This window comes from Chiloscyllium punctatum, chromosome 11, assembly GCF_047496795.1.
Source record: "Chiloscyllium punctatum isolate Juve2018m chromosome 11, sChiPun1.3, whole genome shotgun sequence".
In the NCBI taxonomy this organism is placed as follows: domain Eukaryota; kingdom Metazoa; phylum Chordata; class Chondrichthyes; order Orectolobiformes; family Hemiscylliidae; genus Chiloscyllium; species Chiloscyllium punctatum.
The window spans coordinates 23,353,557-23,370,506 of NC_092749.1; the positions used below are offsets into that span (position 1 = coordinate 23,353,557).

The following is a 16,950-nucleotide window of genomic DNA, read 5'->3' on the forward strand; positions in this document are numbered from 1 at the left end:
CCAGATTGCCTGGCCTAGAGACAGGGACATTACACCCCACCACAAGAACTCCTCTTTGAAGGCATTAAACTTTATAAGCGCTTTTAATTTGGTGATCAGACTCCAATTAACTCAGCACACATGAAGAACCGGACCAGAAGTATCCTGATGTGTGAGCCTGCGCAGCATACTATACAATGGTTTAAGGTACGCAGCTGAAGAGCAGAAAGTAAGCCTCTTGTGAGAATGATCAACTATGGAGAATATTTAAACAGAATTATGCAGAAATCAAAACAATTATTAAAATGGTTTGTCACAAAATAATAAAACTCTTCCCTGCAGGACTCTTGAATGTCACTTACTTTATGTAGCAGATCTCCCCAAGTGTTCCTCTGGTAAGTTGACAGGGTGATGTGGAGGGAGTACATTTCAGGCAAGCAGTTTGCTTGATGGATAAAGCCTCTTGGAAAGTACAACATATCCCCAGCTTCAAGTACAGTATCCATAATAGGAGTGCCCATTTCCTGCTGAGTAAAGTTACCTAGGACAAATGGCAGAGAATAATCATATTAAGACATGAAGGCAGTTGTTAGTGTAAATGCCTCAACATCATGTTAAAAATTATAAACAGAGCCAAATACAGCTCAAGCACTCACGGCTTGGAATACCTGGAAGAACCTCTTCATTTGATCTGTGAACACATGAAAATGCACAGTAATATACATCTCTTGGACAGGAGAAAAAGAAGCTAAGTAATATCAATACATTACAGTAAGCGTAGCAACATTACTCTGAAGAACAATGTTAACAGCAGCTTCTTTTTTTCATTTATAAGACAATTAACATACAATAAGCTTGGAGGCCAGGAGCTTCCCATAAAAAAGGACAGTTATTCTGGGTCACAGGTTTACTCTACTCACTGGCTGGGCCAGCATTTATTGCCCATCTCTAATTGCCCTTGAGACGGTGGTGGTGAGCTGCCTTCTTGAACCACTGCACTCCATTTGGTGTAGGGAAATCCATAAGTGCCATTAGAAAGGGAGTTTTTACAAGGGACAAATGTGGAGACAACAGCTTTCATGTGATGCACCTTTATTATGAACGTTGATAGAAATAGGGCTCAATTTCTTGACTTTCTTCAGAACACTCATTTATAAAGACTATCCATCTACTCCAACAGAAGTGTGCAGCATAAAGAGAGTCATAAGACATATATTGTTTGTAAATACATTTCTCTTCCACTTTTTCAACTGAGTTCAAAATTATGGGAACACAAGGTAACTGGTAGGAAATGTGCTCTCGTTTGGATGGGTTACTCCACCTTTTTTTTTGAAAGCAGGTGTCTGTCATTTCCAACAAGGTAACACAGGGATGCACCCTTTCAGCAATGATACTAGAACTGGCAAAGCAGTGGGAACTACTCTGAATTGCTCTGTCCTTTCTACAAATTTCCATCCCTTTTAAAGCTGTGAAACAAGTGCTTGTTTAAATGCAGAATGATTAGTTAAACAGTGTGTCTTTAGGTTAAACAGTCTAAGTGGCAGCCAATGTAGTCTCTATGGACAGAGCACATTTTACATACCTGGGATCATAGACACGCCAGCACTTTTTACCTTCCAGCTGAATCACAAATGCTTCAATGTCATCGTAATGTGGTGCAAATCCCTGGTTCCCAGGAGGAGTCAGGTAACTTCAACAAGGAAAAAAAAATGAACAATGAAAAGGAATAAAAACATAAAAAGATCTTCATAACAGTTCAAAAACCAATTCATTACAAATGGATGTAACATCTGAATCTGAGCTTTAGAAATTCCAGTGGATAAGAATTTTCCACCAATGGGAACTGAATGGGAACATTCTTGGCAATCATGACCTTTTTTAAACAAAACAAAATATAGAAGTAATCTGTTTATTCAACTAAACTAACATTCCTATACAAAACAAGTAAACTTGCCAGGAGAAAGTGAACCTTGTGCCGCTACCAATAACTTCAATTGTAACATACAAAGATGAAAAGAGTGGTCACAAAAAAAACTGTAAACTTAAGAAAATATTGATGGCATCCATTTGTTTTCAAAGAATTTACCATTTTAGCAAAATTAAAGCACTGTGAAATTTGATTACCTTAAGTCCATTCTAGAAACAACATTACATCTTTTATTATAGGAATATTGAACTGAGGAACACTAAATGCTGAATATTTTCCCCTTGCTCATCATGTTGATAACGTGTGGACTGACTTGCTATTTTCAGTTATGTTTGTGGTGATGGATAGAAAGAGCCAAAAGGCAAGAACCCAAATACCATCGGTGAAGCATTTTAAAATTTTCTTTGATAATGAGTTCAATAATAGTTGGTGAAGTCAGAATAATCCTTTTTGCAAATCCCTCTATTTGGGCAAGGCATGGAACAGTAAATGAAAAATACATAAACATTTCACACTCATTCATCCAACATGCTGAATAAAAATTATACATATTTCAAGTGATGTAATATTGCTACACATTAGAATTTTTCATAACACTTAGCATTTTACTTTTAGAGTACAGTGACGATGAGGTATTCAGATATACACATTTTGGTTTGCCTTCCTGCAGTTGCTCTTTTAACAAAATTGTACTGGAATCTTCCACCCATTTACCAATAGATACTGACAGAATACAAAAAGAAAAATAGAGATACTTGCATATTAGCCCCAACCATGCTCCCAAAAGACTCCTGAAGAATAGACAGTATATTCCAAACAGTGCCGGAAAAGGCTTGAGGATTCATCAGCCGCAAAGAACATCCATTCTGCCAACAGAAATAAATATACATTCCATTAAATAGTTAATTCCCTAACCAGTTCAACTCAAACCTAAAGGAGAACTGTCTAATGGATCATAAATACCACCTAGAAACACAGCAGTAAAAATAACTTTATTTGAAAACGATTATCCAGATTTATCATTGGCTTGAATATAGTTCCAAACATGCATATAAAGTAAGAGCACTTCTGTTAATGTAACAGGTGAACAATTTGCAAATGTCTATAAAGCAGCTCTTATCTAATCTTCAAAGTTTGTGAGAAGATTTGTAGCTCGGGTGCTCGTTGTTGTGGTTCTGTTCGCCGAGCTGGGAATTTATGTTGCAGACATTTCATCCCCTGTCTAGGTGACATCCTCAGTGCTTGGGAGCCTCCTGTGAAGCGCTTCTGTGATCTTTCCTCCGCCATTTATAGTGATTTGAATCTGCCGCTTCTGGTTGTCAGTTCCAGCTGTCCGTTGCAGTGGTCGGTATTTTGGGTCCAGGTCGATGTGCTTCTTGATTGAATCTGTGGATAAGTGCCATGCCTCTAGGAATTCCCTGGCTGTTCTCTGTTTGGCTTGTCCTATAATAGTAGTGTTGCCCCAGTCAAATTCATGTTGCTTGTCATCTGTGTGTGGGGCTACTAAGGATAGCTGGTCGTGTCGTTTCGTGGCTAGTTGGTGTTCATGGATGTGGATCGTTAGCTGTCTTCCTGTTTGTCCTATGTAGTGTTATGTGCAGTCCTTGCATGGGATTTTGTACACTACATTGGTTTTGCTCATGCTGGGTATCGGGTCCTTCGTTCTGATGAGTTGTTGTCTGATCTGTACTGGACATGACACAACTCTTTTCGAAGTAATGGCAAAAATGAAATGGCCAGGTTCCAAAGCTGACAAGCTGAATCTTTATAAAATCGACAAAAATAACTACATTACATCCATAGCTTGCATTTTTGGGCAGTAAGGGAACAATAACATTTATTGAAGGTTGTGGTTTTTAGAGGTCAGTCATCTCAACTCCAGGACATCACTGCAGGAGTTCTTCAGAGTGCAGTCCTTGACCCAAACATCTTCAACTGCTTTATCAATAGCTTTCCCTCTATCATAAGGTCAAAAGTGGCGATGTTCACTGATGATTGCACAATGTTTAGCAGCTTTCATGACTCCTCAGATACTGAAGTGGTCCATGCCTTGATGCCACAAGACTTGACAATATTCAAATTTGGGCTGACAAGTAATATACACGTTACACAAGTGTGAGGCAATGGCAATCTTCAACAAGAGACAATCTAAGCCTTGGTCCTTGACATTCAATGACACCACCATTACTGAATTACCTCACTATCAACATCCTGAGATGTATGATTGACCAGAAACTCAACTAAATTAGCCACACAAGTACTGTGGTTACAGAGAAGTTCAGAAGTTTGGTTTCTGGTCATAAGACACTCACCTCCTGACTTCCTAAAGCCTGACCACCATCTACAAGGCACAACTCAGGAATATGATGGCATACTCCCCATGTAATTGGACGATTGCAGCTTCAACAACACTCAAAAAGCTTAACATCATCCGATGTAAGAAGCAAGTAGACCAAGGAAAACAAATGGATGTTATCTACCTGGACTTCAAGCAGGCCTTTGACAAGGTGCTGCAAAGGAAGCTGCAGAGTAAGATAAGGGCTCATGATGTAAGACACAGGGTGCTAACATGGATAGAAGATTGGCTGTCTATCAGAATGCAGAGAGTGGGAATAAAAGAGTCTTTCACTCTCTCTGTCCCTCACATACAGACATACACACAAGTCTATTGGAAGAATTTGCATTTGCAGATTTGTATTTACAAATACATTCTATTTTGTTCAAAATGCACACAATCTATAGGCAGTCAGTCCATGTTACATTGTATAAATTCCTACTTTGGAAATAGAACTGGTCAGACTCAAGGTTGGGATACAGGCAGACTCTAACCCTATACCTTTAACACACTCTCTGAGCTGTCATTATTTTTTATTAAACATTAAGTTATTTCAGGAATGTGTCTTGAGAGTAGTTCTGGGATTTACATATTAATGAATTGAAACCTGCAACACATCCCATGTGATTAAAGACTTAACAGCAATCTAGGTATGTTCAATACATCACATCAGTTGTTTGACACTATGATCTTTTGCTATAAATTCTGTGTCCTATGATCCTACCTGACGAAGGAGCAGCGCTCCGAAAGTTTGTATTTCCAAATAAACCTGTTGGACTATAACAGTGTTGTTATTTTTAACTTTCTCAGGATGGCGGCTGGTGACAAGTGGTGTTCCACAAGGGTCAGTGTCAGGACCACAACTTTTCACAGTAATGATCCTAAATGAAGGAACTGAGGGCTTTCTGGCTACGTTTGCAGGTGACATCAAGATAGGTAGATTGTCAGGTAGTATTGAGGAGGTGGGGAGACTGCAGAAGGATCTGGACAGGTTAGGAGAATGGGCAAAGAAGAGTCAGATGGAGTACAATGTGGGAAAGTGTGAGGTCATGCAACTTGATAAGAATAGAAGAATGGACTATTTTCTAAATGCGGAGAAAATTCAGAAGTCTTAAGTGCAAACAGACTTGCGAGTTCTAGTCCATGATTCTCTCAAAGTAAACTTGCAGGTTGAGTGAGTAGTTAGGAAAGCAAATGAAATGTTGGCAATTATTTCAAGAGGACCTGAATGTAAAAGCTGGGATGTAATTCTCAGGCTTTATATGACTATGGTCAGATCACATTTGGAGTATTGTGCACAGTTTTGGGCCCCATATACCAGGATAGATGTACTGGCCCTGGAGCAGTTCAGAGGAGGCTCATGAGAATGGTCCCAGGAATGAAAAACTTAATATATGAAGGAATGTTTGAGGATTCTGGGACTATACTTAATGGAGTTTAGGGAGAAGAGGGTGTATCTAATTAAAACTTACAGAATACTGAATGGCCTGGACAGAGTGGATATTGGGAAGATGTTTCCGTTGCTAAAACAGACTAGAACCCGAGAGCACAACCTTAAAGTGAAGACACTTTGTAATAGAGATAAGGAGAAACCTCTTCATCTAGATAGTGGTGAATCTATGGAATTAACTGCCACAGAATATTGTGGAGGCCAGGTCATTGAGTATATTTAAAACTTAGATAGATAGGTTCTTGCTGCAGTTGTATAAGACTCTGGTGCGGCCGCATCTGGAATATTGTGTGCAGTTTTGGTCGCCATACTATAGGAAGGATGTGGAGGCACTGGAACGGGTGCAGAGGAAGTTTACCAGGATGTTGCCTGGTATGGTAGGAAGATCCTATGAGGAAAGGCTGAGGCACTTGGGGTTGTTTTCTTTGGAGAAAAGAAGGTTTAGGGGTGATTTGATAGAGGTGTACAAGATGATTAGGGGGTTAGATAGGGTTGACAGTGAGAACCTTTTTCCACGTATGGAGTCAGCTATTACAAGGGGGCATAGCTTTAAATTAAGGGGGGGTAGATATAGGACTGATGTTAGGGGTAGGTTCTTCACTCAGCGAGTCGTAAGTTCATGGAATGCCCTGCCAGTAGCAGTAGTGAACTCTCCCTCTTTATGGGTATTTAAGCGGGCATTGGATAGGTATATGGAGGATAGTGGGTTAGTGTAGGTTAGGTGGGCTTTGATCGGCGCAACATCGAGGGCCGAAGGGCCTGTACTGCGCTGTATTGTTCTATGTTCTATGTTCTTGATATTCAACGGGATCAAGGGTTACGGGGAGAAAGTGGGAGAATAAGGTTCAGAAACTTATCAGCCATGATTGAATGGTAGAGCAAACTCAATGGGCTGAATGGCTTAATTTCTGCCTCTATGTCTTATAGGACAAAAAAAAAGTGTGCCTGATGGGCATCACACCCACAAACATTAATCATTTGGACTTGGAAAGTATTGCCGTTCCTTTGATGTTACTGGCTCAAAGTCCCGGAACATCCTCCCTAACAGCACTGTGGGTCAACCTGCAATACATGAACTGCAGTGGCTCAAGAAGGTAGCTCATCATCACCTTCACAATGGCAAACTAGAGATGGGCAATAAATGCTGACTCAGCAAGCAAAGCTCAAACCTTGTGAATGAACTTTTCAAAAATTGAGATTTTACCTTGGGTTGAATTTTTATAAAATAAATTGGCTAAGTGTCAAGTTAAGTTCTCACTGTCCCTATGTAACTGGATTCTCGATTTCCTGACTAACAGACCACAATCAGTAAAGAGATGCAACAATACCTCCTGCACACTATTCCTCAGGTGCCCCACAAGGGTGCATACGCAGTCCCCTACACTTCTTATACAGACATGACTATATGGCCAAATTCCTCACCAACTCCAATGACAAGTTTGTTGATGACACTACCGCTATTTGTTGAATCTCAAACAATGATGAGACGGAGCACAGCAAGTACTTAGCAGTATGGTGGAAAGGCAAAAATCCCTCCATCAACATCAGCAAAACAAAGGAGCTGATCACTGACTTCTGGAAGTGGAGTGGCGTTTGTGCACCTGTCTGTATCAATGGTACTGAGGTGAAGATGGTCAAGAGCATCAGGTTTTTTGGAGTGACAATCACTAACAATCTACCCTAGGATACTACGGTCAAGAAAGCACAACAAAGCCTCTACTTCCTCAAGAGGCTAAGGAAATTCGGCATGTCCATAAAGACTCTTACACATCTTTACAGATGCACCACAGAAATCATCCTACCTCTATGCATCGGTGTGGAACGGCAATCGCTCTTCTTAAAAGAGAAAAACTACACAGAGTTGTGAACACAGCCCAGTCCATCGTACAAATCAGTCTCTCATCAATATTTCAACTGCATCGGGTAAGCAACCAACAAAATCAAAGACCCTTCCCACCCTGGTTACACTCTTTTCCAACTTCTATCATGTAGAAGATAAAAGTTGGCATACACGTACAAACAGGTTCAAGCTTCTTCCCCACTGTTGTCAGACTTTTGAATGGACCTCTTTAATGTTAATGTTGATTTCTCTCCCTGTACCTTCTGGGCAGCTGTAACATTGCATCCTACACTTTATAGTATGACCTGCCTGTAAAGCATGTAAGACAACACTTTTCACTGTACCTCGGTACACGTGATAACAACAAATCAAATCAAATCCAATTTTAGGGAATTTCTTGCTGGGTTTTCTCGGAGAGCTCTGGTGAATTCTCTTACAATTCTCTGGTGATTTGCCTCATTATGTGCACATCATGCCTCGATGGCACCCTGCTTGTGCTACTGTGCACTCACCAATGGCAGAAGTACTTGCCACTACCGGGTCCTCTCAGGATTCCTGGTGCTGCACTTTATAAAAAGCCCAGTTATGCACCGAGTGAAGCACGGTCAACCAGGATCTGCCCTTCACAGCTTCTTGGAAGATAGTCAATTGCAAATACAAGATCATTCTAGGAATGATCACTGTATGCAGCTCCTGTGAATTGGAACTGGGTGTTAATTAAATCAATCTAGCTTGTTGTGCTTGATGCTGCACTGCTCTATCATGCTGAAGGAGATGTTCCTCATACTCAATGCCCTTATCTTCCTCCTCAATATACCAATGCCACTCACCCAGCTTTTTCATGGTTTGTGAGACACTCTCTGGAATGTATTGCAAGGATTCCCCACACTGATCCAAGCATTGGAAGCCATGTTCCCTCTAAGCTGTGCAGCCACTGAGGTTCTACACATGTCAACTGACATGCTGACAAATTGGTTTCCACTTGTTTGCTGTGTAAGCTACTGACACATGCATAAATATCACATTCATGTAGCACAGCGCTACATGGTGCAACACGCTACCTTGACTGATTACTGCTAACGACTATGACAAAATGCCTGGCTTTGTGTCTGCACTAAATGGCAAAGCAAGACAGAAGCACTGTGAGCCTATACGCTCTGAATGAGGTGGCAAAGTGCAAAAAGGCAAGACAAGGCATGGCAGAGATGAAGTGAACATCCTGGCAGATACAAGGTGAATTAGTGCTAACAAAGCAAGCAACAAGCCCCGAGGCAAATCAATGAGATGGGTGCTTGTGCCTGTGCACAAAGTGGCCTGACAGCAGCATTTCGAAGAAAGTGCACTTCAAAAAGCAGTATCGAAGTGGGGGACTGCATTCTAGCTGAGTTGCAGATGTATCACGAGAAAGTTACAAGATTAGTGCATATGTGATGCCAACCTCTGTGGGACAAGATACTCAAGACTGTTGCTACCTATGGAGCATACCCTCAAATCCAGGAGACTGCTGTCTTAAGTTGGAGGCCTGGAAGACCAAGTGGTGGAGGGAGCTGCCAGATACCCACAAGGACTTGCACGTCAAGAATTACTGCCATTTAATCTCCCTCTAGCTCATGAGAGAATGGAAAACTATTTTGGATTGCCCTACCCTGAGAAATAGACCTTAACTCTTCAGCCTATCTATGTTCCTTATGATTTTATAAACCTCTGTAACATCACCCTCAGCCTCCAAATATCCAGGGGAAATAGCTCCAGCCTATTCAGCCTCTCCCTACAGCTCAAACCCTGCAAAGGCCTTGTAAATCTTTTCTGAACCCTATCAAGTTTCTCAACATCAAAAGAACTGAGGGTGCTGGAAATCAGAAACAAAAACTTATAAATATCAATTTTTCTTAGCCTCCATAAGTTCAGAAAGGTCACTGTACCCAAAATGTTGACTCTACTTTCTCTCTAAGATGCTGCCAGACTTGCTGAGCTTTTCCAGCAATTTCTATTCTTGTATAAATGAAGCAATATTAGTTAGTTATGACATTTAACTGGATGCAAATAATTCGCTCGCTGCTCACTAGGAAGATTCTTGTCTAACCATTCAAAAGTGGTTGCAGAATTGGAATTTTTTTTCTCAAACTCAAGAATTTTATTTATCCAACCTTGCCATATTTTCCCAACTGATTCACCTTTGGTCCTGTTCTCTAGGGGTGATAAAATTCAACCCTTAGTTTCGCAACATTGAAAGCTGTATGTATCGCTGAGATCAGTGATTGGGAAGTGCACAATATAGCAGAATACTGAAGATTCAGATATTTACTAATCAACCTGTTCGAGATATTATAACACACCTCTAGAGCAGATGGGACTTTAATCCGGGCCTACTGGTTCAGAAGTAGGGACATGACATTGAAATACAAGGAGCTCAAGTACTGATGATTCAGATATTTTCTCAACAACCTGTTCAGAGATGTTTTTAAAGCAGGTGAGACTTTAACTTGGGCTTGACTGGACTAGAGGTAGGGACACTACCAGTGTATTATAAGAGCCCTTACATTGAAAATTATCGATATTTTACCTAATGCGTACACAATGTCAGCAACTTACCAACAGGCCCACTATTTGGCCACAAAGCTAACAGAGTATTGAACACACACTGTGGCACAAGCCTCTTCCTGGATAAGAGCGTGTATAAGAACATCTTTAATTGTAGCCAACAATGGTTACCTTTTTAGATCCAGCGGAGTTGAGAACTGAACATTTTGCAGAATTGAAGGGTATAATACCTAACTGATCCCAATCCTTTTCATGGAATAATTTTCAATGAAAGGCTTCACACTGGTGCTCTTTAATTTGGTAGCACTACACATTTCTCTTGCTCAACCTCTCTCACACTTAAAACAAAGAACAGCTGACAAATACATTTAAACTCATGGTTTGAAATAATCTCTTACTTCAGCCTTGTTAGCTCATCTCCAAGAACACAAACATTTCCCTTACCTTGTAGAAGTCCCATACCACTACAGGTAATGCCCTGCCAGTAGGAGTATGTGTTTCCTTCTCCCCATCGAAGTAACTTGTTACATCCAGGTTTACTCCAAAATTAACATGGTCCTTTAAAATAATAAGCCAACAATAAAAGTGTTTGAAATCAAAGTAGAGCTGCACACTTTCATGTCATATGGTTATTCAAGTCCATTCAGAAGTAGGTTCATTAAAATCAGTACAATTCTAAAGCTAATAACATAGGTATCTATATGAATACAAACAACCCTCTGCACATGACTGCCTATAAAACATAATATTATACAGGATTTAAGGATAAGAGGGAGACTGCAACAGCAGCATTGTCATTATAAGTCTGTAATCAGTACTTCGGGCTGTCAGAATTGTTAGAATTTAATGAGAAGCTTAATTGGTGCAAAACACATCTGGAGGGAATAGCAGGTTTATGTCCTTGCCTCTTCCATTATCATAGAAGCATAGAATGACACATAGAACGATCCATCTTGACTACACTGTTACAAAATCCAATTAATCACAATCCCCTGTATTTTTCACAAGGTGCTGCAATTCTTTTCTTCTCCCGTAGTTATCAAATTTCCTTTTGAAACTTATTACTAAATCTGCTTCTACCAACATTTCTCACAATGCATTACAGATCAATATAATTCAACAGTGTAAGACTTTTTATCTCACGTCTTTTAAATTTCCTCTAATTACTAACCCATCAGTCACTGGAAATAGTTTCACCTTACTTATTCTACCAAAACACCTCTAACAAATCTCCTTTTAATTGCAGCTTACTATAAAATGGATTCTTGCAATGCCCGCTCACTCTCTGTACAACCCAAAATGGCAACCTTAGTTAATAAAGTCAGATCATTTCATTTTGCTGCTGCTTATTATTCAAGCTTGAACTAAAAACGTCGATACTCACAATGTAGTACTGTATAAATAATTCCCATAGTTAATGTTTTTTGGGGGTAAAAATATGGCTATTCAAAAGATAGCCACAACAGTTAAAACATTGCTAGAGAAATTAAAAAGAGTGGTATGAATAATACCACTACTGTTGTTCTTGTCTTTGGTTGAGATTAGGAAATAACAATATGCAGTCTAACTGGCAGTGGTGAAACATCGGCATTTTGTGAAAATGTTCTATTCAAATCAGGCTTTTCTTATTATGGAAGTGAATGTGAAGTGATCCGGTAAATTGAAAATCTGTGCTTGAATAGGATCGTGTTTTGATCAGGTAAGTCCCAGGAGAATACTACAGCTGCATTAAGAAACATTCCACATTGAGTAGGATTGCAAAGGCTATTTGGTCACTGTAAAGTATTGATCTCACACTATGCCTTCGCCATATTATTATGCAGGTAGCACAGTCCAATTAGGATCAAAGAAAACATCCCAGTTTCTTTCCAGACTTACAAGCATCCACCCTCCCTCAGGAAAGGCCAGTGCAATTAAACTGTTAATACAGTTATGAAAACTGCAAGTGAGAACCTATTCTCAGTGTTGGAAGGATGAAGAACCAGAAGACACCACAGTAGCTGATGAAATAATTCATGGCAACTGGAGAAAAAAATCTTTCTGTGCAGTGAGTGGTCAAGATCTGGAATGAACTGTCTGAGAGTGTGATGAGACATATCCAATTATGGCTTTCAAAGAGAACTGTATCATTGTCTGAAGAGGAGAAATTTGCAGTGCTAACTGAAAAGGATGGGAGCATTGCTGATGAACTTGATCTTGCAGCGAACTGGAACAGACATGACAGAAAATCACGCAGCATCCAAGAAGCAGGAGAATCGACGTTTCAGGCATAAGCCCTTCTTCAAGCTTGAACTAAAAACATCAATACTCACAATGTAGTACTGTATAAATAAATCCCATAATTAATGTAGTTTTTTTGGGTAAAACTATGGCTATTCAAAAGAGAGCCACAAGAGTTAAAACATTGCTAGAGAAATTAAAAAGAGTGGTATGAATAATACCACTACTTTTGTCCCGAAATGTCGATTCTCCTGCTCCTTGGATGCTGCCTGACCTGCTGTGCTTTTCCAGCAGCACATTTTTCAGCTCTGATCTCCAGCATCTGCAGTCCTCACTTTCTTCTAACAGACATGACAGGCCAATCTATGATTCTGATGTTAAATAATCTTACAATTTTCAAATGGTAAGATGAAAAACAAATACAGATTAGATTTTGCACTTGCTGCCATCACATAAAATCCAGCAAATTATCTTCCCAACAACCATCCACCTGCCCTTGACCCATCTGAAATTTTGTTTTGAGGGGTTAAGAGATGGAGCAGAAGGTTGTCAGGTGGCCTGACCACGTTTGTGCCTGTGGGGCCGTTAAGTGGTCAACTAATGGGCACTTACACATCTTTAGGGGTCCCCAGGGCCATCGCTCTCAGCCCAAAGTAATACTCCATGTAGCCTTTCCATCGGGTTCTCTCAACCCGGCCCCCTGACTTGACTTTCAGTCCACAGTCTCTGGCTTTGCAGAATGCTTCTAATCCATGCAGTGGCTCCCATTGGACCTGCTGAAACTATAGAGCCAACGATTTATTTGAGTGGCTAAGGCGAGATTTCCTCTGGAGGGAAGGGCATAATGTTAATGCTACTTTAAGCAAACAGGGCCATGGGTGAGCTCCTCCTTCTCCCTGACTAGGGAAAAAGAGACAGACAGAGACAAACAGAAAGACGAGACAGACAGAGAGAAAATAGCAATCCAGCTGCATATACCAGTTATTCTGAAAGGATTATGTTTGCTCACAACTTGCAAAATAAAAGTACTTTGTGAGCTTACCTCTCGGAGAATCCGGTCAAAATCTTCTGAGGAGAAAAATCCTTTGTAGTAGTTGCTATTGTGGCGCCTAATCAAAGCTGGGGTCTTTTCCCAAATGTCGCTGAAATGAAGAAATCCAACAAAAGTTAAGCCTCAACTTTACAAGTATATATTAAGAAAATTCTGAATGTGCTTCAGGAATTAAAAATATTAGCTATTCATCTGCCCAACACAAACAAATCAAACTAAAAGGCCCTTCCATATAAATGCTGTCCTATTAAAATTATTTAAGAAGTGTCAACAGATGGCTGATGTCTTCCTCCCACATTATAATATTCTTTCTTTCTTTTAATGTTCTCAGAAACAAATGTGATTCACAGACCAAAAGGTAAGCCTGCTTATCGGAGGATTTACAAGAGTCCAGCTTGATTTGCAACTTTACTTTTCTACTTATGATCTTACCTGATGTCAGAGAATTGTCCATGGTCGACTGCATTGCCAGGTCTAAATAGCCTGCCTGCAGTCCAAAAGAAATGGTGGATCTAACAAGCAAGGAGTGACAGCAACAGTCATTACTCAAGGTAATAACTTAAGAGGAGAAGGAAACAAATTAATCAAGTGGATTTTCTATTGTTAGATTCCTATATGGTAATTACCTTGCATATGTTTGCAAAGAGAAACTTAGAGAGAGAGAGAGAGAGAGAGAGAGAGAGATTGTGGGTTACTGCAAATTGGAAGTAGGCACTTTTATGTTGCCTTGTGGGTTGACCTTTGAATTTTACAATATTTTTGAATAATTTAACTTCACTCTTGAATCCGTTCTGCACATCACCACAAAATTAAATTCCACCATCATCATCCTGAGGGTTCAGCCACAAAGCCTGCTTGCCACAGGCATGAGAAGACATGGCAGAAATCACACAAAGGCTAAAAACATTTACTGCCAGCCTGTGCATCATCATCATCATCTCCCATTTCAGTCTAACTTGGTGAATCTGACCATTTTGCAGAGTGCTGCACCTGGAAAGAATCAAGCTTCAAGGTTCACAGCCTTTGCATCCATGGTGGCAGCTCAGGAATGCTGTCAAATAGACTTCGCTGGATTTAACAGATGGAGTTTTTGAAGCAATTAGTGAGAAACCAAAATGGTCTAATCATGAATCAGAACACAATTCAACCGTGGACCCATAGTGTGTATCCTTAAAGTGTATTCAAAAAGTAGCATTACCAGATCACTCACTACACACAAGTGATCCAATCCAGGAAGACTGATAGAATGGAAAAATTAGAATAGACCTTAAGAGGCTTTTATTTCTCCACACAGGAAATGCAATTACTCTGCCTCTGCGACAATTACAATCTTTATCTAAATGCAAAAAAGTACAGACTTAATATACAGTGTGAGGAGAAACTGCCATACAGCAAAAACCTCTGACAATTACAACTTCAAATAAGCACTGATTTGCAAATGATTTATGACAGTTAATTTATTTTACTTCCATCCAGTTAAAAGAGATTATTTTAGGCACCATTATATTAAAAGATAGTGTATCATAAGCAGTTATACTTTTGACTGGTCTGCACACATTTACCTGAAAAACTTTTTTGGAGCAACGGGTGCTATTAACCATTCAAAGAGCTTAGCAGATCTTTCCTTACTGTTCTGTATGTGACGTAGATCCCGAAGAAGTATTGATAATGATGGTCCTGTCCAAGGTCTTGCATCTTTGCTCTAAGAGTTGGAAACCACATTTTCAATATCTAGTTAATGGTGTATTTTCACCCTAGAAACACTACATGTTTTAACATATTCCACCTGTTGAAAGCTACACATTTCGTGGGCCATTTCTCTTCCATCACAAGCCTTTTGTTTTAAGAAATGAAGATGCCATTTTGTTGCTTATTATGACAAGGAATGCTGATGCTGAAGATTAGATTCCCAACCGTGTGGAAACAGGCCATTTGGCCCAACAAGTCCACACCAACCTTCTGCAGAGTAACCCACCCAGACCCATTCCCGTACCCTTTATTTACCCCTGACAAATGCACCTGACAATATGGGCAATTTAGCATGGCCAATTTACCTGACCTACACATCTTTGGATTGTAGGAGGAAACCAGAGCACTCGGAAGAAACCCACACAGACCTGGGGAGAATGTGCAAACTCCACACAGAAAGTCGCCCGAGGCTGGAATCGAACCCGGGTCCCTGTGAGGCAGCACTGCTAACCGCTGAGCCACTGTGCTGAAAAATTAAATACATAAGGGAGCAAAGTGTTCACACCTTTGCCCATCAACACCTAACTGTAATTTAGTCGAGCACTCATAACTGTTAAAATGACTTATGAAGCAAATGCAAATATTTCACATTCTTACGATCACCTCAACAGATTTACTGTCAAACAACCAACTACCAATGCATAACCATCAGAAAATAATGCTAAACTGCTCAATGGTTATATCAGGTGGACATTTGACATGCTCACCAGGATAAATTTTGAACACAGATGGTAGAGTGTAGGCTCCAGAGATAATTCTCCACCCTATTCCTACCTACACTAACATTAAAATGTCCTTTTACAAACGCATAATTAGTTTGTACTTTTGCATTACAGCTCCATAAATACTTTTCTGCGAGTCAGGCCAACCACATTTTGTGTCTAATTTGGTATGAGCCAATAAATCATATTTGACGTAGCTGTGATTCATTTGCTTATTTGTTTATTTTAAAAATGATGGCCAATCAAAGCAGAAAAACTGTTCAAGCAAGATCTAGATTAGGCTTGGAGGTTAAGGCAGTCACATTGATTTCTAACTGCTCTACACAATGGTTTGTCACCCAGCTTGAAAGCCCTGGAGTAACAATGTTTTCTCCACCTTCTCTCATATGGTTACATCTGGAGTCCAAAAGAAATCTAATCTGAGCTCCATCTCATTATTCTTTTACTTGCTGCCCTTCAACATTATCAAATACACTCAGATTCTACACTAATGCTGACAATAGGCTGTTCTACTTCACCACTGCCTTTCTCAAACTTGCCAATGCCTCAATTTGTCATCATGTCTGTCCAACATCTTGTTTCACATGAGCAGAAATTAATTTTACAATTAAACATTTTGAAAACTGAAGCCTGTGTCTTCAACTCCACACTTATCACCAATTCCGTCCTACTCCAGCTGTCAGTATCTGAGGCTATATAACTAGATTGCTCGTAACTCTGGTATCCTATCTGACCCCAAGCTGAACTTCCACCTCTGTACTCATCATCAAGACCAGTGATTTTCAACTGTGGCAATATTCCTCATTTGCACCCCAGCTTAATTCCACCTGCTGTGGAAACTTCCACTGATGTTTCTGTTGCTTCCATACTCAATTATTTTCATTCTCTTCTAAGCAGGGTACCTGAAGGATGTTCACTCAAAGATAATAATGAATGTGCCAGTATAAAACATCACCTTCCAAGAAAATGCAGTAGCTATTCAACTTACATTTCAACACCAAGTATCACAAACAAGCAACTTTGGAAACTGTTTTACGAGATGGAAAAGAAAATAGATTCTGAGAAAGAGGAAAGAACAGAGTGCAGGAAAACAGACTAAATATACGATTGAGAACTTTTTTTTAAAATGAGACATT

General features: G+C 39.9%; 1 protein-coding gene across 1 annotated transcript in view; it reads right to left on the bottom strand.

Annotated features, from left to right (window-relative positions):
* Nucleotides 1-16,950, bottom strand: part of riox1 (ribosomal oxygenase 1) — a 57,124-nt gene that overhangs the window by 25,683 nt on the left and 14,491 nt on the right. The window contains exons 3-9 of the mRNA XM_072580499.1: nucleotides 14,906-15,045; nucleotides 13,335-13,434; nucleotides 10,517-10,630; nucleotides 2,666-2,772; nucleotides 1,562-1,669; nucleotides 636-670; nucleotides 342-520 (exon numbers count right to left, since the gene is read on the bottom strand). Coding sequence (XP_072436600.1) covers nucleotides 342-520; nucleotides 636-670; nucleotides 1,562-1,669; nucleotides 2,666-2,772; nucleotides 10,517-10,630; nucleotides 13,335-13,434; nucleotides 14,906-15,045 — 783 coding nt within the window. The remainder of the gene's footprint in view (nucleotides 1-341; nucleotides 521-635; nucleotides 671-1,561; nucleotides 1,670-2,665; nucleotides 2,773-10,516; nucleotides 10,631-13,334; nucleotides 13,435-14,905; nucleotides 15,046-16,950) is intronic.